This window comes from Labrus mixtus, chromosome 14 (assembly GCF_963584025.1).
Source record: "Labrus mixtus chromosome 14, fLabMix1.1, whole genome shotgun sequence".
Classification (NCBI taxonomy): Eukaryota; Metazoa; Chordata; class Actinopteri; order Labriformes; family Labridae; genus Labrus; species Labrus mixtus.
In genome coordinates this window covers 18057959-18085266 of record NC_083625.1, presented here as the reverse complement: position 1 = coordinate 18085266, position 27308 = coordinate 18057959, and the positions used below count along the sequence as shown (strand labels likewise).

Sequence of the window (27308 nt, the reverse complement as noted above, 5' to 3'; positions counted from 1 at the left end):
GTGCAAGGTGACATATATAAATAATTTAAAATAAACCAAGCCTGCAACCAAGGCTAGTTTGTAGCTTAAAAAATAAGTTATCAAACTTTCGTTGACATCGAGGAAACCAAAAGACACAATCTAGACCCCTTTATGTGATATTTTCATCCCCTGTATGATAAGATTTTTTTTTTTTTTAAGATTTATTTTTGGGCTTTTTGTGCCTTTAATGGAGAGATAGGACAGTGGATAGAGTCGGAAACCAGGGAGAGAGAGTGGGGAACGACATGCGGGAAGGAGGCCACATGCAGGATGCGAGCCCAGGCCACCCGCTTGAGACGACAGCCTCAATACATGGGGCGTGCACCCTAACCATTGCGCCACCAGCGCCCCGATAAGATTATGCTTTTATCAGTATTATTACAGAAAGCATATGAATCTCATATATACAATATCGATGTCCAAAGTTCGGTCATTATGCTATTGAATGAGATTATAGTGAAAAGAATGCTGAAGGACCACTGGCCTTTAACTCAGACAAAACTACAGCAGCATCTGCTTATCAAAAAAAAAAAATTGAAGTTAGAGATGTGTTGAAAAAAAAAAAGTCCCCCTCATCTGCCCTCCATCACTCCTTCCCTGTACTCACAGTCTGTGACCTCCAGCAGTGCTTTGGTAATAACACTGCCGGCGATGTTGAGAGCCTGGCAGCTGTAGAAGCCTCCATCAGAGCGCTGAACATCGGTAATGGTCAGACTGCCCATCTGGGAGACAGACATACGGCTGAAGGGCTGCGGAGGCTGGTAAGAGAAGAGGAGACTCTGGAGAGGGAGACAGATATCACAGTTAAAAAAAACACATTATACTGCAGTAGAGTAGTGATTCAGTGAGATGACTGAGTCTGGATAAATCTCACCTCGCTGCCCTCCCTCTGCCAGAAGATAGCTGGCTGTGGGTTGCCAGTGGCCTCACACTGGAAGGTGACGGTCCTGCCCGCTGCCACCACCTGGTTTCTGGGGCGCATGGCAAACGCTGGGGGCACTGCAGAGGAAGTGAGGCACTAATTACCTGGCAGCCTGTCACATTTGAACCATTCCAAGTTTGAAAGAAAAATGCATACAAAGCCAAAAAGGAGTGCAAGTGTAGCAAAAACAGTCATTGTTTACCTTTTTTAATGCAAAAAAACCCACATTTTGTATTATTTTTACCTACATTTAAAATGGATTACATACTGTTTTGGTGGATGGAATAACAGTGCAGATAGGACAAAAACAGGGGCTCATGTTTTCCTGTTGTTGTCTGATAGTGGATGAGGCATGGGTGACAACTTACCACTGTTGACTACAAGGGAAAAGACACAAAAACAGAGCAGTGTAATGAGTAAAGAAGGCAAACACATGGACATGATGCACTCAACAGAAATGACACAGGCCTGAATGAATGAGCTTCTGTTTTTACTTTTAGTCAATACTTTATTTCCATTTAATTTCAGTCGGACATTCTCAATTTTTATGTTTTCTGCGATAAAGTTAATTTAATTTTCACATTATTAACCTTTAACACATTAATACGAGGACACAGGGTAGGAGAAAGAAAAGAAAGCAAGAGTACATTGTATTTTACCTCCACAGAGCAATATAGTCTAAAACATTTCCGTTCAAGTTTTCATGTGGGATCATAGAATTTAAATAGTGAGTCAGACAATAAATAATGTCAGACAGTTTTTTTTTTCCTTCCCCCCACACGCACACACGCACCATAAAAAAAACAGGTGTCAAAGGACAAGGCCTGCTGTTTAGCCCCAATTAAACCCAGCAGACTATAGCTGGCTCTGAGCTGTGAAAAGCATATATAATTGCTAGTTTAAGTTACAGAGCTAGCCAGCCTTGAGGGATATTTGACAAAGATACTATCCCCTAATGAAGCCGTGGACCTGTGAGGGGTGAGGGGTGGGGGGCATTGTGTCTGGATAAGAAGGTAACTGGGGAGGAAGCTGCTGGTGCTTTTCAGTCATCTGCTCTGCTAACTGTTCTGCACAAACACAGACATATTTTGGGATGGGAACTGATGTACATGTTGACATCCGCTAAACTAGATTTATAGTGAAATGAATGGTTAGCTAAACCAGCTGCTTTTCAAACAAATGCGAGAGGATGACTGTGGTTACTGCTCAACATTTTTGTGTTCAATGGACGTCTGCAGAAAAGGGAAAGCACATGGTTTTACAGGAAGACTGAGTTAATGCAATGAAGTCTGAAAATATTTCTATGATTATCTAATCGTCTAGTTGTCTTAAACTCAAAAGGATTATTTTAATGGTTGCACTGTTGAAGAGGGATTTGATCTCATAGTTTAGTCATGTGCAAACCTTACAATTAGGAGAGCCTCTTGGCCTGCTGCATCTGTTTCGAATGGCAACTGTTTAATATCAACCAAATGCTCAGGAAGTCAGTCAGAAAGACTGTGTGGTTTAGACTATAGCTATGATTGAGCCTGACAGTGGTTGGAACTGAGATATTATATTTATATATTTATATTATATTTTCCTTATTTAATTATAAAACACACATTTAACATAGACAGCTCTCTGTTATTCTCCATAATACAAGATCGGCCTGTCTCCCACCTATTTTTCTCCCAGCCCCTTTTCACTCCCTGCTCAAACTAGCTGTGCTCCCCCCCTCGACACTCGTTTTCTCAGGTTTTTTGGAGGAAGAGGAAGACGATGTAATGGGAACCATGTCATTTCCCAGCATGCATCCAGCCCTGGCTTATCTTGAATTGAGTCCTACTGTCCTCACAGTCCCTGTCGCCCACTGTTCCACTATACCACGTGTGTGTTTGTGTTTATGTGCGTGACTTTGAGAGGTGTCTCTCTGCTCATTTCCCTCCGCTGATTTAAGAACTAAAGGGTGTCATTGTGGCAGGACCACTGCGACCAAATGAAGCCATTTTCTGCGGTCACGTAAACATTTACTCTGCATGCTCCTCTCGGTTTATACAGGACATTACTGTAAACAAACTGCTGTGATGTCTTATATTGCTTTAATGCTCTTTTTTTCTTTTTTTAGAAATTGAGGCTGCGGGAAACATTTTTTTGACCTCCAGCCAGGAAGTGAAAGGAAAAAATAACACCACAGACGAAAACCCAGGAGATCAATCTGCCTGTCTATAATGTCTGTAGAGTGACATCAGCCTCAGGCACAATAATGAAAACTAGGTCTGCATGAAAGGTAAAAGTCACTGCCTGCTGATTTGTGACACTACATGACAGAATTAGTTCTCCAGTTAGGATAAAAGCAGCTGACTAGCATCCAAGAAAAACAAATCTGAGGCTCAGAAAAAGAGAGTGCAAACTATGTATAGAAGAGAAGGTTACACGAGAGTGTGAAGTTGTACTGACCGTGCACAGTGAGCGTGGCGGATGCTTCAGACTTTCCGACCATGTTCTCCACCACACATGTATAGGAGCCCTCATCTGAAGAGGTCACTTGGCGAACAATCAAAGTATGGTCCTCTAGGATTTCAAATCTGCGGGCAGCACCGACACACACAAATCAGGAGATGAAAGGAAAAGTTGAAACGGTGTGATTTCATGGTAAATTAATGTGCACAGAGAGGGCCTTTGTGCCTTACCTGCCCTTAGGCAGGTCAAAATCATCTTTCCTCCAGCGGACAGTGGGAACAGGGTCTCCTTGAACGACGCAGTGGAACTCAACGCTCTCGTCTGCCAACACCACCACACTGCTGGGCCTCTTTATAAAGGTCGGACGCTCTGGAGGGCAACAGCAACAATGGATATTATTATCATCTACTGACATATTTTCACGTCATCAGTGTGTAGCTTTCATCATTTACTCTTTTAGTGGTACAAAAAAGGTGCAAAAATAATTGTACATTTTTTTGTCTTAAATTTAGTGAACTAAGTATGATTTATAGATTGGACATTGTCCTTTGGTTAATGCTTCTTGGCACAGATTTACAACAATAGGGTCATGTGCAAGGAGATAAAGCAACAACCAACAGTTCTGCTCCTATTACCTCAAACAGGTGGTTAAGAATTATGAAAATGTTAGTACAAATTGCAATTAAAATGGAGTGCAGAAAATATAATAATCCAGGCATAATCATCTTCTTTCACAACCTGTAGAACAACATACTTTGACCTTTTTTGCATTCAGCAGGATTATTCTTCTAGCCTTGAAACGCTCTAGGAGGCACTTCACTGTACACTCCCAACCTCAACCAAGGTCACCTAACCATGTGATGCTGATAAGAGCTCTATTCTGATGGGAAATGGGAGAAAAAACGAGGAGGGGGAGATGGAGCATGGAGACTGGGAAATGGGAGTTTTGGAGGTAGCACAGGGAGCTCTTGTTCTGGCAGGTTTGAGAGGTTGTAGCGTCTGATGACGACGGTCCAGAGCAGGCAGACTGGATGGTAGTGCTGCATAATCAATGTAATTAATAATGGGTGATTATACGCCTGTGAAAAAAAACAACTCCCATAGCGCTCTGGTAAAAGTCTGCTGTAAACTGAGAGGGTCCTCAGACTAAGTGAAGCTTTGCAACATTGTGAAATGCAATCAGGAAGCTGAAAAGTGTTTTACCTAGCACGGTGAGTTCAGCGATCTCACTCTCCCTCTCTCCCACCATGTTTGTTCCAACGCAGATGTATTTCCCTGCATCGCTCTTTCTGGTGTTGGTGATCATCAGCTTGCCACTGCGGATCTGAAGGAAAGCACAGTAATATATTTTAACAGCTTTTTAAAGTACATGACAAGCTAGTACCTTGTGTATTATGATCATAATGTGCATATGTCATGATAAGAAGGCCAAACCTCTAACTTTCTCAGTAGATGTGTTTATTTTAATGCAGTTTTTACAAACTAGGATAGTGATTTACAAAGCAACTTTTAGAAAACCAATTAAAACCAATTAAAAACCAATTTAAAATTAAATTAAGTAATTTTGTTATTAGGACTAGTCATCAAAACTGTGTTTTCAAGCTTTGATTGCCATCTGCCAGTCTCATGAACTGGGCATAGGATAATCACACAGTTTTTCCGCTGCAACTTTTTAACCTCTTGATGCAGTTTCCACTCTGCAATAAGGTTCATTTCTGGTGATGCTTACATCGCCCATCACTGCATACTGTACAAAAAGGTTGGATGGTACTCTCTCTGTCTCTCTCTCTCTCTCTGTGAGACAAGACTTGCATACTGAACTATACAGTACTTACCTGTTCATTAAAAAGGAACTTATTACAGTCCTACATTTCCTCTAAGTCTGCTCCTCTGGAGAACATTACACCCGGTCTAATGACTGGCTTACACTCCAGGTTCCTAGAGCTCATTCTGAACTCAGAAGAGCTGCTTTTGGCTTCTTTGCACCATCCGCTTAGAATTCACTACAAGGAACGCTAAAGCTCAATGCACTGGTTTCTTACGGCCATTTTAAATCCTTAAATCGTTCACTTCTAAACCTCTGATTGCACCTGTTTTAATTGATTCTAATTTTAAAAATACTCTGTTTTAACTGAACATTTACATTATATTTGTATTATTACTCTGCATGTTATTATATTTATCTGCTCAACATCACTGAGGGCTTTGCTCTCAATGTTTTTCAAGTCTGAATAAAAAAATAATAAATGATGTGCCTCATCCTCTCAAGCAAACCTATTTCATTAACATTTCGAGAGTAGTATTATTTAGTTTCCGGTGAATTTTATGTTTAGGCTTTATATTTTTGTGTTTGTGTGTGTGTGAGGATTTAAAGTTTGCATGTCTGAAGTGGTACACCACTTCATGACACCAAACAAATGTATTCTTAACACGTCTTCCACATTGAAATATTATTTTTTTGTTCTGGATGGCACAACAGTTGGCTGAAGTGTTTTGTATGTATACTTGTGTGTATCTGCATTTAGTTATCCAAGGAATAGAATTCATGCTGCCTTTCAAGCTACAGAGAAGGTCACCCATTATGAAATTACATAATTCATATCTGGTGCTACATTAGCACAGAAGCACGGGAACAAAGACACTTCCTCTTTGTCGAAACTTTCCTTAGATCTTCAGTCAGCCGACTTTGTCTTTCCCAAACTTTTAACCTAACTCACACGCACACACACACACACACACACACACACACACACACACACACACACACACACACACACACACACACACACACACACACACACACACACACACACACACACACACACACACACACACACACACACACACAGAGAGAAAAGAGAGAGCGGTGGTAGACACTCTGCGCTGTTATTCAGCCTTCTCATGTCCTCTCTGACACGCCTGCACACACTAAGCTAGCTTTCTTTATGATGCTTTGAATGCAGGCTACTATACTGATACTCTGCAGCCTATCAGTGTTAAAGGTGACAGCAGGAAGCAGTGAGCAAATGTGATACTAAAGCAGGGACTCTGATTTCGAAGACCTCAAAAACAAACACGAGAGCATTCCTTGCACCCAGACATCCTGGACCTTTCGCTGTGAGCAACCACTTCAATTACACTTTTAGCCTCTTCATAATGATTTAAGAAAGGTTTGGGGATGGATTCATTCTTGTTGTATATGCCTGCTAGAGACACACACAGCCTTTAACAGCATTTCGTGGTTATTTCTGAGCAGAGGTCAGAGGTCAAGGCTGCCTACAGTGCTGTGCACATGAAGCAGGAGAGGGATCTGGCGTCATACTAGATACCACCTGGCTGGGTGAGCACTCTCCTCGTACCAGCTTTCAGATGGAATACATCATTAAATTGCTGCTGCAGAGACAAGACCAAAGGCTTTTCACGTATTAGTAAGCCTCCTCCGGGCTAACCTTTCGCCACAAACAGCTCCGACTGCAACAAGAAATAAATAACAAGGAAGAGCGGCACTAACTACGGCTGACAGTCCAAATCTTTTTGCAAATGATGTGGTTTCAAGAGGAAGATTGAACAAACTGTGGTTGTGTGTACTTTTTCTATACACAATGCTAACCACTGGAAATCACGTGGAGCATGTGGGGGAATTTGGGAGCTGGTATTGCAGATTCAGCTATTCCTGTCAGTGTTCATTGGATTAGGTTTGGATTTTTGGAAAGTCAATAAAAATGTTTTATATGACTTGAAGCATGACTGCATGATTTAATACAATAACAGACATTTTTATACTGCCATGAATGAGCTGTGAATGACATCATTCTTTGACTTTTAATGACAAAGAAAGGCTGCTTAATGACGGACAGTAACAGTCTTTGAAAGCACTTTATAGTACTGAAACACATATTTGTTTGAATACCAATACATTAATAATGTAATATTGGCTCTGGCTTTTTGGCAGGGAAGATAAGACTGTGACATGATATTTAAAGTTTAACAAATGAAGACAATGAAATACGGGAACCTATAAAAAAATGTAATTATACAACCAAGAAATCTTCTCCAATTACTTGAATGTCAGTGGATACATTTAATATTAGCTTATAGGCCTTCCATAATGTAGTTTTCAATTTCTTAGAACAAGCCCTTATACTTTCATTAAATCCACATTATAATCAGGTGATGAGGTCGCCCTGTTGAACCCTGAATAAACAGACGTATGTCGTTGGTTTTTTTTGCATATCCACTGGCATTTGGACTGCTGATTCTATTAAATACTTGTTTCTTGATGCAACAATATCAAATTACGTGGTTATCTTTATTGCCAGTTAAATGCTCTTTAAGGACTGAAAAGATGATCTAGCTCTCACCAGTACCACTGACTGATGCCATACTTCTGTCCTGCAACGTTTCGCTGTTTGCTGTAAATATGGCAGCACTCGATTAAAGAGCAGACCAAGTGCCTTTTTTTATTCCTCGCACTGACCGCTTCTCGTTTTTAGCAGCAGTTCCTGTGCACGCTTAGACATCCAAAATGTGGTTTGTCTGTACTCCATCTCGGACACTGTGACCTCAAGCTTTCGTTTCTGCTCTCTTTCAATGTGTTTTTTTTCCTTTTCATCTTCCTCACATAGCTTCAGATGCCCTGAAGGCATCACATGCACATATTCTGAAGCTGCTTATAGTGTGATTTACAGCTTCTACTCCTGTTTCAACGCATTTTCAAATCACATTTTATAACACACATGTTTCCTATGTGTGAGGATTTCCTAAAAAAAACATTATTAAGAATTCACTCACACCTTTATCTACATATCTGTATAAATAAATGATGGTCCACACAGGGAAAGCACTCCAAAGGATGGGAAGTAGCCACGAATCACCTGTGGTGGACTGCTTTGGTCTTTGTTCAGTAAGCGTTGTCTTTGAGTGAACTCTCATGGCAAAGACACATTTCCATACAGAAAAGATGATTAGGAAGGACAAAGACAGGCACGCAGAAAGTACAAAGCAAAAAAGCAGCCTTTGTATTTCCCTCAGAGGAGCCTCCCTCCCTCTGACTCTGATCCACTCTCCTTAAATCAGAGATAGCTGCTCCGTCCATCACAGCCCCCCAGAGAGACTCTACCTGTCAGTCCACACTAACGTGAGCTTTGAATCTGCTCTCGTCTGTCCCTCAGAGCATGCAAAGACATTCAAATAAACAAATCAAATATACACACACGAGCAAGCGAAGGCACACCATATCAGATGTGGAAATGAAACCCGATTGTACTCTTAAGTCAGAGGGATGGGGGCCTTATAATGAAGTGTGTATGTTAGGGGTGGGTCACGATTTTCTATAGGCAAAAAATCAGAGAACTCATATGACTAATTTCTCATCGTAAGAATATTATTTTCCTTTATATATATATATATATATATATATATATATATATATATATATATACAGTATATTGCTAGATGGAAACTGTAGCGCATCTGAAAGTTGTTTGCTAAACGTCATTCGATAAGATTAGTTCAAGCTGCTTGAAAATGGAGAGTTTTACAGCTTTCAAAGAGTTCTGTGTGGAACTCCTTGGGGAAAAAATGAGGTCAAAGTGCAAAAATTGCCAGGTAAAATGACCGTATTTTAAGTCCTCAACAACTGCACGGCCATTTGAGTGCCAGGCATCCAGCTACAGGTTGAATTGTATTGTATTTCTTCTCACATGTTAACAGTGATTTTTTTTTTCCTGATAAGTTCTCTCCTGACATTTTCAGATTGGTTAAAGATCTCAGAGAGTACATGCGTACATATAATGGTACTTTGTAGAGTTCTCATAACTACAAGGAAATCATTCTGTGTTTGATATAACAAGCTTGGTTTTCCATTCTTTCAAATCACAGAGGTTAGAAGTAATTGGTTCTTTAGCGCTTTGGAAAGGGCATCTAAATACCAACGATTTACTCCCACACTGTGCATTATGAAGCCATTTCTTTGAAAGTGTCCCATATTAGTTATAACAAAAGCATAAAAAGTATCTATCTATCCATCCATCCATCCATCCGTCCATCCAGTAATATTCTTTTTGTCAGACAGTTAAAAACTTAAAAGATGGTGAAGTCGATTGAACATTTCCCTTAATGGTCACGCTAGCTTGTAATATTTGAGGTTAAATTGGTATCTCTTACCGTGATGCGTTCATCTCTGTCGTCTAAGTTGGAGCCGTCTTTCCTCCAGGAGATAGTGGGCTCTGGGTGACCTCTGGGCGGCTGACACTCCAGCACTGCAGGCTCACCCACCGCCACCATGACGTCCACCGGGTTCTGTCTGAAGTCATCACGCAAAACTGGTAAACACACAAAGAAGAAGACAGTAAATAGCGTGTAATTTGAGGATTTTTGAAGATGATTTGAAAACAATGATTGATGTTATTTGCTCATATTTAAGGTTCATTTAAGCAGGGCCGCATTTAATGTTTCGATGAGGAGAAGCCTAAGTGTCAAGTGGAATTTAAAAGCTTTGAGTTCAGAAGTGACGGACTGAAAGCTAATGTGTCTTTTTATGTCAGAGCTGGAGGAAGTAACCTCTAATTTAATATTTAGATTTTTGCCCTTTCTTGTTCAAGCTTTGCAAAGAAACGCACTAAACACATAATCATTGCCAGTCACTAAGAGGCTATTGCGATCCCAGTCCACCAAATGGACAAACCCTTGAGCACCAACATGAAACCAAAACAAACTTATCTTTGGAGACACCTCCGCACACACTGAGTCCTCCGCTCTCCTACAGCGACACACCTCCAACCCCTCTCCCCTCCAATTGCACAAAGGAGTTATCAAATTGGAACGCACCATAATTAAGCACTAAGCGCAAGCGGCGGACAAAATTGTCCTTGTCTCGAGCTGCATTCTTGTGTTAGCAGGATAATGGCGCTCTTTAGTTTCCTCGTAGCTTCACACTGCATGTAAATTTACATAGAATGACCGTGATCTAAAACGCTTATGTGACATTCAAATAAGCAGTGAGTAGAGTATTTTCTTCTTTTCTTTAGTCCCTAAGCTTAAACAGCTTTTATACGTAAGGGCATGAGCCAGCCGGCCGGCCATCCCATCCATGTAAACACGATATAAATACGTCTCAGACACATCACAGACAGCAGGACTTGTTGTAGACAGTCATGACAGCAGATATTTACAGAGGATATACTTGATTTCTGCTGTAATTACGTGTAAAATGCTACACATTCTTTCTTTAAGAGCAGCACTAAATAACTATTGATGTGCTCTAATTAAAAACAATAATTGCCATTATTCTTACATTTGGTTTAGAATAGGTTGTTGTAAAAATGTATATAACATTCCTTTAAATCAGCACTGTCGTATATCTGACAATATTTCCCAGCATCCCTCATTACCTCCTCACTCAAACAGTGTGTAAGGTCTACTGCGTCAAGCTGCTGAGAAAGCTGTTTGTCCCAATAGCTGACAGTGAGACAAGAAGATACACTGCTACACAGAGCAATGCTGAAAGGTGAGATCCAGACGTCTCTGCTGGCAGACAGCGGAAAGCCACCACAGCAATTTATCATCTTTCCACAATGAGTAGCCTTGTACGCAGAAAGAGAGCCAGAGAGAGGCTGAACTGGAAACAAAGCAAACTGTGAGAAGTCCAACAGAAGAGTGTGATTTCCTGGTGGCCAAAGGCAGCTCCTTCCTGTCTCCACCATAGATTGTATGTAATGGTACAACGGTTTCCAATGTACGACCTCAAGCTCTAAACAGCAAGAGAAGGAGGAGCAGAAAGTTATGTTAAAGAGTTAAATGTATTGCATCAAAGCAACCAAAAAAACTAAAATATGTTTTTTTTTTTATTTGTAAGAAATCATTGGGATGTTTGAAGAGAAATCGTTGCACCATGAATGAAAAATACCTTTTGTTCTACACAGAGCTGCTCTTGATGAGGCGAAAAACATGTGCTAATGTAGACGCCTTTGCATGAGTGACTGCTGCAAAGCATTCCCAGTCTTAAATTACAGAGGGGGGGGGGGGGGGGGGGGGGCTTATAGAACCTGAACAAGCCAAGGGAGCTGAGCCAACACAGAGAGAGCAGAACTGCAGAACTCAGTGGAGCCGGGCTGGGGTGAAAAGACAGGAAACAATGAGAAAAACGCCATAATCACTCCCAGATGGCAGCAACCCGTTCACCTCTGGCTGCAGATCTGTACGTAACGGCGGACTAGCGGGGCGCGAGACGCCCGATGAGCAGCGGGGATATGGGAGAACAAATTGGGATGACCTTCTAATTGGTGGTGTTTTGGCCCCTACACTACTTTGAGCTCCACTCTGCTGCTCTTACCCCTGTGATCCTCTGAGCGGGGTTGCGACTGGCTGACTGCAGTTGAATAAGTGCTGATGGGAAACAGCTGTCCAACAACACCCCCCCACCCCCTCCCCAAACCCTGCCGCCAACACCCCCGTGTCACATGATAAAAGGCATTCCTCATGGGACACAAAAACACGACTGAGGTTACTACAGACAGGAAGAAAGTGAGACCATCACAACTGAGTGCACAGTCTGTGTATGTGTGTGTGTTTTGATTGATCGACTGATGCTATCTAATAATTCCAAAAAGCAATGAGGCTACACATCTGTTTTTACTATCGTGTGAGGTCCAAATGTCTCCATAGGATTTTTAAAAAAGCCCTGACGACTTCCTCTACCCCGCATTGTTAAAGACTTATCTTGTGATTTAGTGTGAGGAATAACCCAAGGAGAAATAAAGAGTTAAAGAGCAGAGGAAGCGTATGAAGGTTAGTGAAGACTGCTCTGTTAAGTGTTCATGTTTTTGTGAGTGTGTGAACATGGAAAAAGTTGGCTCATTCTTGCATGTTTAACCATTGTGCACTCCAATAAACTGGAACATGTGTATGCAAAGCTGACGGTTTATATTCTGAGAAAGGGTGAAATGTTTGTGCTCATAAGGGTATAATAAGAAATTATGCATGCCCAAGTAAAAGCTGTGCAAGCATACACAAATGTAAATTATCTGAGTCTTGAAACATAAATTATACCAATTAAGACAGTTCTCAGCAGACTGTGAAACTCTTTTCTTTCATCTTCTAGCTCCTAACAGTTCGTAAAAGCTTGTCTATAAACAAGCTATACTCTCTAGGAGTGATGTTTCGGACACTGCTGTCAAACCCTAAATCACTTAAGTCAGTGATGTTTACAACATCAGGTCTGTACAAGGCAAGGAAAGGGGGGGGGGGGATCTCAGAACCCAATGGATATCATTTTTGAACAATAAAGCCTCTCAGACCAACCACCAATATGGTATAATGGTATATTTGGAGGCATCTGGTGTAGTCAACTGTTAGTCAAATGAGAAATACTGGCTATCTAAGCCTTTTTGTGCACTTGTCAATGTTAAATCCCAACTAAAAGCAACTTGAGATATGAAAAATAGAAAACAGGATTTGTTTCTGCTGCTCTTGGAAACCGGTGAAACCCTTTTTAGAAACTCACTTGAGTACCCATTTTCCATATGAGCAATATAAGGTAGATTGTTGATAAGCAATCTTAAAGCCAATCAGCCTTTGTGAGTGATTGGCACCTTTTTGGGGGATTTTTGTGTAACCAAAAGTTAGTGATAATGAACGTAATTTTCTATGCCCTGTTCATTATTTACAGAACCACCTGTAACTTGAAATGTGTAAATTAAGTTGAATTAAAAGACGGATGTCTATGACCTGACTGTTAGCTACACTTCAGTGTTGGAATCCATCAGCTTGCATCTGATGACTATTCAATGGCCAACATTTCCGGGTAATCAGTGGCCTTTGATTCAACATTTCAACATGCAGTGAGAAAACAGAGTTGGAGTTGAAGAAAAAGTCTAAGAGCAGATTGTAAGCTGCTCTTGCCTTCATTAAAAAAATGTGTTCCTTTTCTTCTGCTTTTACAGATCCAACCAAAGCTTTCTGACATGTGTTTCCACTGTACTACTTGAAATACAAATGTAAACAAGAACACTTTCCTCCACCCCAAACATGTTGTGCATTGACAACAGATTCTGCCATCATTTGCAAATTCTAATTATTGAGATTAATAAAACGTGGATTATCCATGTTGATTTCAGGAACATATTAAGAATAATACATTAACTAATTAGACTTTGTGTTTTACCAGAGTACCAAAACAAATTTCCTCAGAATCCAGTGATTTCTGCTGTAATTTCCCTTTAACTTCTAGAAATACAAATGGACTTTTCTGTCTTCTCTTTCCCCATTGCATCTGAACTTGTACGGTATGCTATTCACGTCGGTTTTGTTATTCACAAATCATATTTGTTTATTTCACAGGTTACACTCGTGTGAATTTCACAGGTTGTCAAAGCTAGTCATAGTATGTGGGCTCTGGCTTCACACAGTGAAACCCACCTCTGCAAGCCCAGCTTGCCTGTTTAGCTGGAGCTTTGCACCTCTCGGTGTCTTCTTTTCTCCCTCCATCTGATCCCTCCAGATGAGAATCTCATAGCCAACTTCAAAGCATCAGCCCTTGGCCTCACTAGCCTGGATCTGACAGTGTCTGACTTGTTGTTAGTCCTCTGGAGCCTGAGCCAGAGCTTGAAAGGCCTACTGCAGCCCGGCTCCAATAATCCTCTCTGCAGAGTCCAAATGCACCAAAAAGGAACACAATCTAACCCCACACATGGCGGCGGGATGGGGCACACACGGTAACCTTATCACGCTACATCACGGCAGGAGACAGCCAGAGGCCCCTTTTGTCACCACAGTCAAAACTAACCCTCTCTGGCTATTCCATTTAGTATTCAAAGAGCTTTTACACGCTGCAGTTCCTGCTGCATAACTATGATGTTACCGCATATATTTACATGTCCCAAAGTCAACATTACTGCGAGGCACTGATGGTTTTAATATCACTCATAGCAGGGATTAGCCAAAAGCAGGACAACAGCTGTGCATGCTTCTGCTGTCAAATCATATTTAGAAGAGGACTACAATTAGCAATCAGCTTATCCAAATGCTTGGTTCGAGACATCAGACAGATTTGTGTTTTTTCAAAGAGGAAGAAAGTAGAACACTTTTGCAAGTAATTACATTTGATATATTATGTGTTGTATCTTTTATCTGAACCTTGAGCGGGGATGAACGCACAGAAGCTGGAAGGAAAGTCAATGCTGACTCGAGGAATTACATGTTTCAAATTAAAAATTGGACTCCAGTTTTAGAGGGATGTCTACGCCTGATAAGTATATTAAGATGCCAACTTCTTATTAAATACAGTTTTCTTACTGATAAATTATATTCGGATGCTTTACACTGATCCAAAAGTAGTAGCCTATACTCTGATTTAACATTCTTCTGGTGCCAAAATGTATACATGTCAAAAATGTGTTTGCAGATTAGTTAAAATGTATTTTCTTTACGAGAGTAAGTTGGGAAAAGGGATAAAACCTTTATTTCTCAAACCTCAATGTTTTAGGTTTAAGATATTAGCCACTTAGCTTAGCCATGAGACTGGAGTTAGGAGTAAACAGCTCAACTGCTCTTTCTAAAGGGGGGAAATGCCCTTAAAATAACTCCTGAAGCTCACCCATTAACACGTTACATCATTCATCTAATGTGTTCAACAACTGTTTTGTAAAATGGACAAGCTGGTTTTATGTGTGTGACTTCTTATTGGCCTTGAGAAGGGGCTTTCTGGAGTCTCCTCTTGTTGCCTGGCAACCTTGTGATGACTATGAGACTTTAGGGAATCTCAAAGTGTAAAATGTTTAGTTTGAGCCAAAATAGAAACTAACCAGGAAGAAAAAACAGCTTTGGAATCAAATACAGTACCAAGCCCTATATGTGATACTGAGGGCTATTAAATTCAAATATGCTATGATATTTAAAATAAATACAAGCATCAGCAATGTCTCTTTAACTGACTGCTTGTACTTTTGTTATGCTTCACATAGTGTAGACAGAGTATAAATATTTCATCATTCATCAATACCGATACTGTGTCAGGGATGTTTAAACGCTGAAATAGAAAAAGCAAAGAAGCAGAAGCTGGAATCACGGCCTCTTCTGTGCTCTATGGCACTGTGCACTGAGACCGCACTGAAACACATTATGCCAAGCGTATGTAATAAGTTAAAATAAGTACTGTCATCTATTACACAGCCCTGAAGTCTTTATGTATCCCAGTGCTTCAAAACATTCAACTCAGCTCAAATACAAACCAGCCGTCGTTAACTAATGTAGACCAGAGTACTGGCTGGAAAATATAGAAATATAATAAATACCCAGAGCTAACCTTAAAAATACAGCAATAATCCAATCCCAGCAGATATGAAATCCTTGACTTTTCTCACAATCTATCTCCTGACCTCTCCCAAGCCCCTACCTCTCTGCTTCTATCCACTCCCCCCCCCCCCCCCCCCCCCCCATTTCTCCTCCTCCTCGTCTCCTCCCTTCTCTCACAGATCTGCAGTCTGGAGAGACAGAAAGCTGCAGGAGAAACAGCTGCTCCACAGAAAAACCAATATGCTTCAGCCCATGCACTCTATAGCTTGTCAGATATATTGAAGAAAAAAAAAAAAAAAAAAACGGCACCCGACTCACATACACTCACACAGGAGGTCCAGTGGACCCTGTGCCCCTTTACAAGCACATACCAAAGCCAATAACATAATACGAACTGCAACCAAGCAAATCCAATGAAAAACGAAGGTCCTGCATGTATAAATTAGGATACGTGCATAAGCTCAGTCTCATAACTACGCCACACGAGATTTGTAGAACACACAAAAGCAGCCTGAAGACACTGCACACTGCTTATAAAAGGAAACAAAAATTCCCTGGTTGGCCTCCCCAAGCTACCCTATTTGAATTTAATTTTCTGCAAAGAAATGAGTACTCAAAAAGTCCCAGGGCAAACACTTTTTTTTTTGCATACAGGGCCATAAATCTATCTAGTGTTTGGAGAGCCAATTAACTTAACAAAGAGGCCTCACTTACTGCGATGAAGCCCCTGGCTATAATGTATGTTGGAAGTTAACTTTGTATTAAATCTTGGTTGCTATCTGTCTTAGACTTCTCCCATACATCACTCTGCCAGGCCATATCATAAGCTCTTAATCCTTCAAAAACTAAACTTCTTACGTGTTATGTGGACTTCAATCCAACACCTAGGGTGCACTCACACTGCAGCCATAAGTGACCTGAAAGTAATTACATTTTGCTCCTTTGTGACTCAGATCTGATCTTTTTAGGACAGTGTGAACAGCACAAGTCACACTGAACCTGATCTTTTCAAATCAGATTTGGGCCACAGTCATTTGTGAATCTGACCCATGCCATATTTCTAAACAAACAAATGAAAAAAATCAGAGATGAGCAAAAAAAATCTGAATTGAGCATTAAAGGAACTTTCTACTGAATTCATACAATGACCTTACTTTATCATCAGACATTAAGGAAACATGCTGTGTTGAAGTGCTAGCTTCGCTGACAACAATGCAGCAGCTAGTATGTCCTCCTCGTAAGCTTCGATTCTGGTGTGGGATGGTCTGTATTTGTTTTAACCAGAGGCAGACAGTTTTAAGGCGCCCCCACACAGCTGTTTTGGACACCCCTCGGTTAGCCAGGCGAACAGCAAACCAACAGGTGTTATAGCAATGGAAGCAGGCATGCCAACTGGTTCAGATATGACTGATTCTACCCGACCTAAAAAGCCTCTGCATTTTTCTAATAAGCTCAACGACCAGAAACATACAAACTATAGGAGACATATTGAAGATGCTTCTGAAAAATGGAGAGAGGTTAGAACGCAGAAAGGTTACGAGACCTACGGAGAGCTGGCTAAACACTGCAGCTTCTGTGTCCGTGACATGGCAAACCACATGCACATCTATTATAGGAAAGAGGGGATGGGGGAGACAGCTCTTTCCAATGTTTTGAATGTGGACTGCAGTACCCACAATTGACAATCTGGACGCCACCATTGAAGTGCATTATCGTGTTTATACCAATGTCACTTACTAAAGAAAAAATAAGACCATAATTTTATGTTTTTGATGCCTTGTGCAATGAAAAGCCTTTTTTTTAACAGGCCTTAACCCTGTCCTTGGTAAAACTGGAGGGTTTGACTTATACCAGAAAACATTATTCCCATGCCCTTTAAGGTTCTAATGCGATGGGAATTTTTTTTTTTCCACTTCTTAAGACAATACATGTTTAATAGAACTTGGCAACAGAATTCATGTCTGCCCAGCTTGTAGAGTGCCTCAGCTCAGCATTATACAAGAAAGCTAAGCGTACAGCCAGATTCAAAAATCAAATGGATGTACACACGTGAAGAGGCACTGTATTCTGACAGGGCCTTTATGTGCACCGTGATACTGTGTGAGTGCGTGTGTGTAAGGATGGATTCACCGGTTCATCAGTTCTAGGATGTTCTGACACTATAATCCTGTTGATGTACGTGCGGAACATATCACTCGTGAGGGACACACATTAAAACCAGCTAAAAGGATTGTGTAACCTCCATTTTAATCTCCCCCACTCATCCTTTTCGTCTGAACCCAGGAAGACAGGAAAGAAGAGAACGAGGAGAGGCATTTCTGAGGAGAAGGAGAGGGCAGATACAGAGAGAGAGAGAGAGAGAGAGAGAGAGAGAGAGAGAGAGACGGACATGAAGAAGATTAGGAGAATTAGTGAAGTGGCTGAAGAGCAGGGTGAAAACAGCTCTGATAGGGTTAGGAGAATTGTCAATCACACCAAAGTGGAATCATGGTCACACCTAAAGAAATCGGATTTATTGAATTCGCCTTGTGACGATAAAGCAAAACACTTTCAGTTCTTGGGACAAAGACTGTAGCAGATTCAGAAAAGGGTAAAGGAGATGGACATTTTTACTCATTAGTAATAACTGGATTAAATGAGGCAGCACAACAAATGCAAAACACTGACTCCTATGAGAATAATGAGTAAGACATGAATGCACTTGTACAGACATTTTTGACGTTTGGGTTTAGGATGATGGAATCAGAACTGTAGAATCGTATCACTTAAAAGCTTTGTGAGAAGTTCAGCGGTGAATAAAAGATAACAACGTGTCACACATGTTCAAAGACACAGATACATAGTGCTACTATTTCACCTTCCAGAAGACAACATAAGGTAATACATTACACCTGCTGTGTGTTAAACAAAGATCATACTCATACCAAAGTGTAAAGCTGCATTCAAAGCATGGTATTACATGTTCTGTTGTCATGATTTAACAGTGTTAAAGCTGCCAGCTGTAATAAAGCTCTGTGTAACATAAAAGGAAGTTAACATTGACTATCTTCAGTAAATTCCACAGGGGTTCCAATCAGATTATCCAAAAAATGTAATTGTTTGTGGCTAAATATCAATCACATGATTAAACATTGCATAGATTACTTCTACGAAGCTCATGAATACACATGTAATACAATTAAACAAATATGGATTGTAAGCGTAAATTGGTTCGCACATTATCATTATGCAACAATAATTAATAATGTTTTTTTTACAAGTTCTTGTCACATCATCCAACTGTTTCCTGTCCTGTGTCTTCAGGTGTATCCTCACTGCTTTGTCAATTGCTCTGTGTCCATGCTGTTTTATACAAGTGCACTACTGCTTATGTGCACTACTGCCAAGTGGTGGCAACAATAATTCAGCAATAATTGCATTACTTGATAATAAATTGGATTATACCAGCTCTGCAACAAGTCAATATTTCCATGCAGCATGGGCAATAACTATATTTAGTTTGAAGTGCGCTCTGTGTCATCGGGGTGTGAGATTAAACCCACAGGGGTTGTTCTTGTTCAACAAAGATTATGTGGCAATAAAAGGTCAAATGAATTAAAACGTGCCACTCCAAATATAATGTCATGTTAAATGATTCCCCTCTATCATCAAATGGGTAAAAACAATCATTGAAATCTACCAACAAGCCAATTATTTTTAAGTACATTTTCTAATCAATTATACTAAGGCTTTGACATTAAATCAAACTTTGCTTAAGAAAAAAATAAATGAATAGAAAGTTAATCAGACTCAAAGCTTTAATTTAGTCCATTCAATCAGAATGCAAATGCTGTTGGCCAAATTTTTTTCCTGCTGCAGAGCACACGATGCACGTAGAAAGACACAGTTCTTTGAAACGTGTTATAGCAAATGAAGGCTATGAGACTGAATCCCACTGAAGCCTGAATGAGATTCTTATGTGTGTGGGTGCTGTCTGCTTTTTTGCCACCTGTTATCTTATTAAGTAGGTTTCCACCACCTCAGGAAAACAATTTTATCAGCCAACAAAAAACTGGAACTCCTTCTGGTATGAGTTATAATAGGAGTCAACTAACGATGCAGGGTGGATAGGACTAATGAGCGTCGGGTATGTGGACACTCAGAGGTCTTTGACAAGGTTTTGACAGTAGCAGGTAAAAATGGCGCTACATGGGGAATACAGTGGGATAGTTACACTGAAAGCACAATGACCTACATACTGAGATCTGTACTAACTATACCTCTCCATACTGGCCTGACCACCTGCAAGAATGTGGCTTAACACGGGCTCATGTTGCACATAAGGATAGCTTCCTACCATTTAATGCCTTCTCCAGGTGCAAAGCAACCAAATAACTTAATTGAGACAGTCAATACTGAAACTTGTTATCGATACAAATTGCCCCCCGAAAAATCAGTTTGTTAACCATTCCATCAATAGCAGACACCTGAATCCTTCAAATAGCAGGAAGTGCACACCAATAAGCAAGAGAATGGTACAAAGCCAAATCAAGTCCTCTTCTTCTGAATAATGGAGTGAGCTGGAGGCTGTAGAAACGTGGCCCTTTCTCTCTCCAGGGCAAAAGTCCTCGCATGAAAAGCAGAGAAAAGCCACACACACACACACACACACACACACACACACACACACACACACACATACATACACCACCCTTTAACCCTCTCATTAGTGTAATCCTGCATGAGAAGAGTAAATTGTCATGAATAAATCCACTTAGAAGCCAGTGTATGAAAGACTTTCACTTTGAGATGGTTGCATTACCATTTCAATAAGCGTGCCACGCTGCAAAACGTTGGCACTGTTTGACGGAGTAATTGGGAACATTAACGAGTAGATAAAATATGGTTAGCAGAGGGAAACGTGTATGTAAGCGCACTAGCCTGTCAATTAATTTTTTTCTGCGTAGACGAGAAACACATATCTAGATTTTTTTTCCCCCCCTAATAAGGCCGATGAATCCCCCCCTGAAGGAGTGAGATTGTAGAGACAGACTTTGCAGGCTTTGTTTGACTAAAACAAAAGACGTGGAAAGCAGACAGCAGACTGAGACCTTGAGACAAATGTATTCCAGCAGAAACCTTTGTTTGAGCTGTTCGACCTTACCCGTAGTGTTTGGAAAATCTCCTTGGGCTAGGCTGAGATCTAAATAAGCACCTTCTGTGAACTGTACACAAAAAGCAAAGAGGGGCAAACATTAGGGTATACACAATTATGCACTGCAGACTGAGCATAAATCAGAAACATAGCCGGCAACTCCTCGTTTAAATGAGTATCTAGCTTAGTTCAGACCTGGCCCTTTGTTTGTGAGAGAAGACAAAGTGGGTAAGACGTAGAAAATAATAAAGAGCAAAACCCAAGAGAGATGCTCCGAGGGAAGGAGTGCATCCGGGTCACAAGAAGAGGCGTATAGAGCGAGAAGGAGGAAATCTAACAAAGAAAGAAAAGTGAGCAAGACAAAGACGCACAAGCATGGGTGTAGGAGCAGAGATGCAGACACAAAGAAACAAAGAGCTATACAGTGAACACAGCGCAGAACGAGACAACTCAGGAGTAGCAGCCTATGTGGTTTTTTTTTTGCTTTATGGCAAAGCTGGCGCCAAAATAGGCAAAGTTATAGACTCACAAACACATGCACACAAATCCCACACTCACATTTACAGCTATGTTCCACATTCTAATGTACCCTGAGGTGCCCTAGACTTTCCCCATGTCATCAATCTGAGAGACAATTCAGGGCCCAGGAGAGAACGCGGCTATGAGCAGGTATGCAGCGCTCTCGAGTTTGACTGGAAAGAAAAAAAAAAAAAAAAGATAATATAAATCAGACAGAGATACCCGACAGAATGACTGCCTGTTTCCTCGCAAGAATCTGAGGCTGTGACATTATATTCCAAGAAGTATTAAGCTGATTGACAGGCTCACATTCTGCAGTGAGATACACAACATAACACAATAATGCTTTTATTCAAGCAGGGAAAATTACATTTGTGTGACGGGGAAGATGCTGACAATGCAGTATACTGATAGCACAATCACATGGCTGCAAGGAATGTGTGTAGACTGGTGGATTTGACACTTTTCTATGCATTATTTCCTCACCAGTGATGGGTTTATGATTAAATATATACCATATAGTGGAAAAAAAAGAGTATGAATGATTGGCTGTTTTGGACCCGTTTAGTTCATCTTGTCAGGTGTTTGATACTGATGATGATGCGTGCAGGCAGAGTGAAGTGGGTGTAAACACAAAACCCCTTCTCCAGAGCAGGAATAAGAAACAACCACCGTTTTCTACCAAATGTTTCTTCTCATTTCCTAAGCATTTATTACCCTGAGAGAAATACTAAAGTAAGTGCAAGCATACAATAGCCTATATGTCCACATTTGATCACAATAAACTAAAAAAAAGGGTTTCAGTTATATCAGTGACATGATGTAAGCAAAAGAAAAATACAACAATGAATAAGACATTAAAAATGACAACAGATAAGACAGGAACATGTTACAAATCATTTAATGATATTCAGTCAGTTATATGTCATTAAAAAAACACCAGGTAAAAGAAATAATGTGATAAACGATAAAACTTCCCTTGCACTACTTTAAAAAGATCCTGATTTGAAAGAGAAATTCAAAAATTTGACATTTTCATTTTTTAAGGAAGCAGCCTACAACAGTAGTCTTTGGCACTTAGAACCCTCTCAAGTCGTGGAGAGGCTAAAGACCGGTGATTTAGTGTAGGAACGGGAAAAAGAAATCGACTATAACGACAAGCTTGTTTGACTTGGACTGAACTGCACCTGGGAGGACTGAATGGGAGAGGAGAATGAACGAGGGGTGAAAGAAGAAACGTTAATGATCCCTCTGGGGAAATCGAGTCATTTTGCAGCAGCACAGACCGAGGTGTAGATAAGAACAGAACAAATGCAGGCTGTTGCAGATACAAACAAAGTAATTAAAAACAAGATAAACACATTAGAGATGACTGCCTACATGCAGTACAAGTGTTCTTATCAAAAATCAAGATGTCAAATGTATGTATTTGAAGGCATTTTTTGGATGCTGGAAGTTGGAAAGTAAAAGCACATGTGAGATATTTAGATGATCAAAAAGTGCAGATGGAGCGAGCGGCACAGAAGAAGAGAAAACAGGAGTGGAGACAGATTGAGCAGACGAGGAGGGAGGGGTGGGGGACTGCAGGAGGATTGTGCCGAAGCAGTCCCCAGCCCCTTTAATTGGTAGGAAACAAGAGGTTCTCTGAATAAACACCCGCCACGAGAGAGAGCCGCGCTATCCCTCTTTTCTCCTGAGTAGTTTAACCGCGAGCTAACTTGGAGTGGCGCTCCCCTCAAAGCTGTTCTTCCTCTTCCTTCTTCCCGCACTTCCCCTTTCACTCGTCACCAGCTCCGGCTGTCTATCCTCCATCCTCTCCTGTGTGTCTGTCTGTTGCTGGGACAACAAACTAAACACCATCTCCAGATTTCCAAATATAACAACAAAGTGCTCTCAGTGTATAGCGACGATCCTCCATCTCCACACACACTCTCAATCTCTGTCACTTTTTTTTTCTCTCTCTCACTGCTAGCCTGCAGTCTTCCCCTTATTTCTGCTTTTTGGTCTTCTCCCTAATTATCTCGCGGAGGAACGAGGTAGCCCCCTATACCATCCCCCCACGCCTCTATACAGCCCTGCTACTGAGAGACCCTGATGAATAATTTCACGTTTCTCGAGCCCTCTCTTTCTCCCGTCCTCAAATTGATTATTGTACAGAAAGCACAGCTAAAAGAGCAGCCCACTGGGTAATTTGTCTTTCTGACGAGGAGAGCTCATGGATAGGTGTTGGGGGGGGAGGGGTAGGAAAGAGGTGCAGAGGAGCGAAATGATATGCAAAGGAAGAGAGAGAAAACTGTGATTATATGAAAAAATTGATATTGGATGCTCGGCCCGGTCTTGTCTCTGATAGCTCATTCTGTTTGATGTTGTGGTCAGAGGCTCAATCGGGGCAAAGTGGACATTTGCATTTGAAAATGTTCCTGGAAAAGTGTGCAAAGTGAGAGAGGTACATCCCTGAGAAGCATCTGTAATTACATGAAGCCCTGTTGGAAAATAGAGCTAATGCAGCAGCCTGTCATCCTCTTTCTCGTTCCTCTCCGCAAATCCCTATCACAAACACTGCTGCCTGCAGCTACAAACGCTCATCTGTCATTGTGTATTCGGCGTAAATAAAACTGACTGTTAAATGCGCTGTTGGGGGATGCCAGCCTCCAGGTGTTTCCAATCTCCTTGGTGATGACACTCCCATTGGTTGGCGTGCAAGTCCCCATTGATGACAGGGGCGGAGGGTATCATTTGGGCACCACACGAAAGATGGCAAAGCGTTCACACAGACACCCTGCCTTATCATTAGTATGAGGTATACAGTGAATAAGCTCTGTTGAAATAACTGCACCTATCCTGACTCAGTCTTCTGCAACATTAGGTGACTCAACTGACTAGATAGGTGCAAATTAACAGGCCAAGATGAGGGCAATAGTGTGCGTCATGGGCAATTGTGGTTAAGGCAAGTGAACACCTGAATATTTTTCTCAGAGGCACTTAACACATAGTTATCTTTTTCTTTTTTTTTACCCAGGCAGCAACCTCCAGGGCTGCGAAATGAAGCCACTAAAGAAGAAGAACTGCAGTTCCCCAAGTGGCCACTCAGGGCTGTCTCCAAAAGTGAGTCAAACCCTGTCCGACTCCATACAAAATTGACCACCTCAGCATCAGAATTAAACATGTTCATAGCTTGGCGCAAAAACAGTTTTCATCACTTTTGTTAAATTCTCTATTTATGACAACTGTACTGTGATTGGAACTGGATTTATGAGATTGACAGGCAGGTCGGTGCAGTGCAGTGCATCAGCAGAGGGAGCTGATCCTGAAGGCAAGATTTTCGATTCAAAAGTTGATCTACGTCCCAACACCTCACCTATGAGCTTTGGGTGGTGACCGAAAGAATGAAACTGCGGATTCATCATCAGGCTCAGGAGGGTGAGGGCTCAGTCTTAGAGCCCCTACTCCTTTGAATCCAAAGATACTTGAGGTGGTTCGGGGAACTGATCAGGAGTGTACCAACACAGACCAGAGCTCAGATCAAGCACTTTTCTTTTTTACCAGGCTGAAAACACGTTTTATTGTTGTGTTCCAAATGGGAATTTTAACATGGGTGTTAATGGGACTTCCAGGACTGGTAAAACTGCTTTGGCTTCCTTTTTTAATACCGGAGGTTGCTGGAAGTTCACTGAACTGAACCAATCAATTTCACTAAGTCTGTGGTATTATTTAATACATTAGCAATTATAAGGCTAAATGTCTGCTCTCACTATACCTAGCTTGTTAGTATGTTCATCGTAACTCTTAACTTGTATGGATTTATTTATGGAAGCCCATGCAAGGTGGTCAGGATTGTTGTTGGCTTTCCAAGCAGAGAACAAGGTGGGCAGTAGTAAGAGGACTTGTTGCTCTCAATTGACCCGGTTCTTTAGGTTATCTGCCACTCTCTATGATCATGTAGTCCAGCCAGCTGAAAGACAAATACTTTCCAGAGGCACTCCTAGGTTCTATATTCTGATAGATAAACCATTTTGGTAAAGAAAACCAATGTGGCAGTGGCCAGAATGCTAAACTGGAGATTTCAAAGATGAAGTCTACAATCCAGTAGGTTCCTTCAATGTGGCTACGCCCCAATGTTTTATAGTCTATGGTTTCCACAAGCCCTAATACTCCACCAGTGCAAAGCAAGCTAAATCAGCCCCCCGCTGACTCCCTCTTCATCTCTTTCTTGATGTACAGTACCGTACAGCCTCATCACTTTTCACTCCTCCCTTGTGTTTTCCTGTCTTCCAACTTCAATCTCTGCTTCCTCTCATCTCCTTTGTATCCTCCAAGCTATCGCACCATCTCTCCAGGCTTTGCTCCTCCCCATCTTTTCCTTCTTTTTTCTTCTCTCCGGCTTCAAACCTGCTTGAAAGTCTTTCAGCTATGCTGGATTTCCCTCACTGATTTTTCAAGGCCCTCCACGCTTCCCTCTCCAAGTGCTGTTGTGTATTCTCCTCCCCCAACCCCCCTCCCACCCCCCTCAAAAAACCCTTCCTAATGGATCCCATGTCAGCAGAATACCAGAGTAAACCACACAACTGCACTGTGGCTTCATGTCTGTCTCTGCCTCAATGTCTCTCTCTTCTATTTATACAAAAAAGTAGAGAGAGAAAAATGAATAGAAAACTGCTAGCTTGACGTTACTGTACAAGAACTTCATTGAAATTTGACTTTATAAGGCTGTGTCTTACATTTCAAGTTAATAACCCTATAGGAGCATATTTCTGGTATGGTGGCCAACACACATTCTTCATATAAAGTGCTCACCTGTGAAAATGTGTCGTTTACTCACGTTACATGATAAACTGCAGTGTTTTACATTTAATTGGGTTTTTAAAAATGCTGACGTGTGTGCTTGTGTTTTCCACAAAGCAATGGAAGCTATCACTTAAACTGATAATTACCCAGAAGCCTCTATGTTCCAAAGAAGCTTCTGGTAAAGTCAGCATTTACCGTGCATGAGAAGAATTTTCCCCACTTTGTGCCACAACTTGTATCCCGGAGGAAATTATAGGGAAATGAACTTAATAGTGTTGTCTCCTCGAAATGACATTTCAAGTTCTATTTTACAGAAGCAGATGTTTTTTTTATGAAAAACACCTCGCTGCCTGGATTCATATTTAAATAAACATATTGAGTGAACATTGGCAATAAACATAATGAGGTATGTTGTGAAATGTGCAAACTGATTATATATACGCAAGATGTTGATGGACCGTATTAAAAAATATCAACACCCTTCTTGTGACGACTAAAGCATGATCAAATCATAACCCAGACCTCTGGTGTACATTATTACTGACAATGTTGTGAGTGTCATGATCTGTGTGTTTCACAATGATGTGACACAATAATCCGAATCATCCTTAACCACAAAGGCTCACTTCAAGCACAAAAATAAAGATACATTTTTTTGTCGCCCTTTTGTTTGATGAAGCGTTTTCGTTATCTGCCTCTAATTTGGCAATCCATTTGTATCTCATCCACAATGCGCTGTAGTCCTCACTTAATTGATTTTGATTAAAAAGACAAAAAAAAAAAATAAAGTGGAGTATTGTTTGCTGACTAAGGACTGCAAATTAAATTTCACTTAAATGCAAAACATGGCCCTCCATTATTTATGTCTAGAAAGAGTGGCACTCTTTTATCTTGTCGTTTCAATGCTTCATGCGGCTCTTCATTAAAACAGACTCAACTTTTCAAAAGGTAGAAGAACAAAAAGAAAAGGCACAAACACAGTGAAGGTCCTTCTCCTACACTTCTTTGGTGGAAGCTGTTGTAAACAGGAAGCTGGGACAAGCTCACATGGACTTGAGGGACTTGATAAGAGACCAACAGCGGGACAAACTGTCACATCTCTGCACTCCACAGGTACACGCTGCAGCCCAGGCACGCCCAGGCAGTGACAAATGGACTCCATTTCCATGTATTTATCTATCTGTTGTGTGGACC

At 41.0% G+C, this 27308-nt stretch overlaps 1 protein-coding gene across 3 annotated transcripts in view; it reads right to left on the bottom strand.

Annotated features, from left to right (window-relative positions):
- Positions 1–27308, bottom strand: part of LOC132988295 (roundabout homolog 1-like) — an 85729-nt gene that overhangs the window by 14491 nt on the left and 43930 nt on the right. For 2 of the 3 annotated variants that reach the window (XM_061055616.1, XM_061055617.1), the window contains exons 3-8: positions 9551–9708; positions 4589–4709; positions 3616–3754; positions 3383–3510; positions 896–1020; positions 629–800 (exon numbers count right to left, since the gene is read on the bottom strand). In XM_061055616.1, the coding sequence (XP_060911599.1) occupies positions 629–800; positions 896–1020; positions 3383–3510; positions 3616–3754; positions 4589–4709; positions 9551–9708 (843 nt within the window). Of the gene's footprint in view, positions 1–628; positions 801–895; positions 1021–1211; positions 1321–3382; positions 3511–3615; positions 3755–4588; positions 4710–9550; positions 9709–27308 lie in introns of those variants that run through there. The other variant, XM_061055618.1, reaches the window with a different exon arrangement.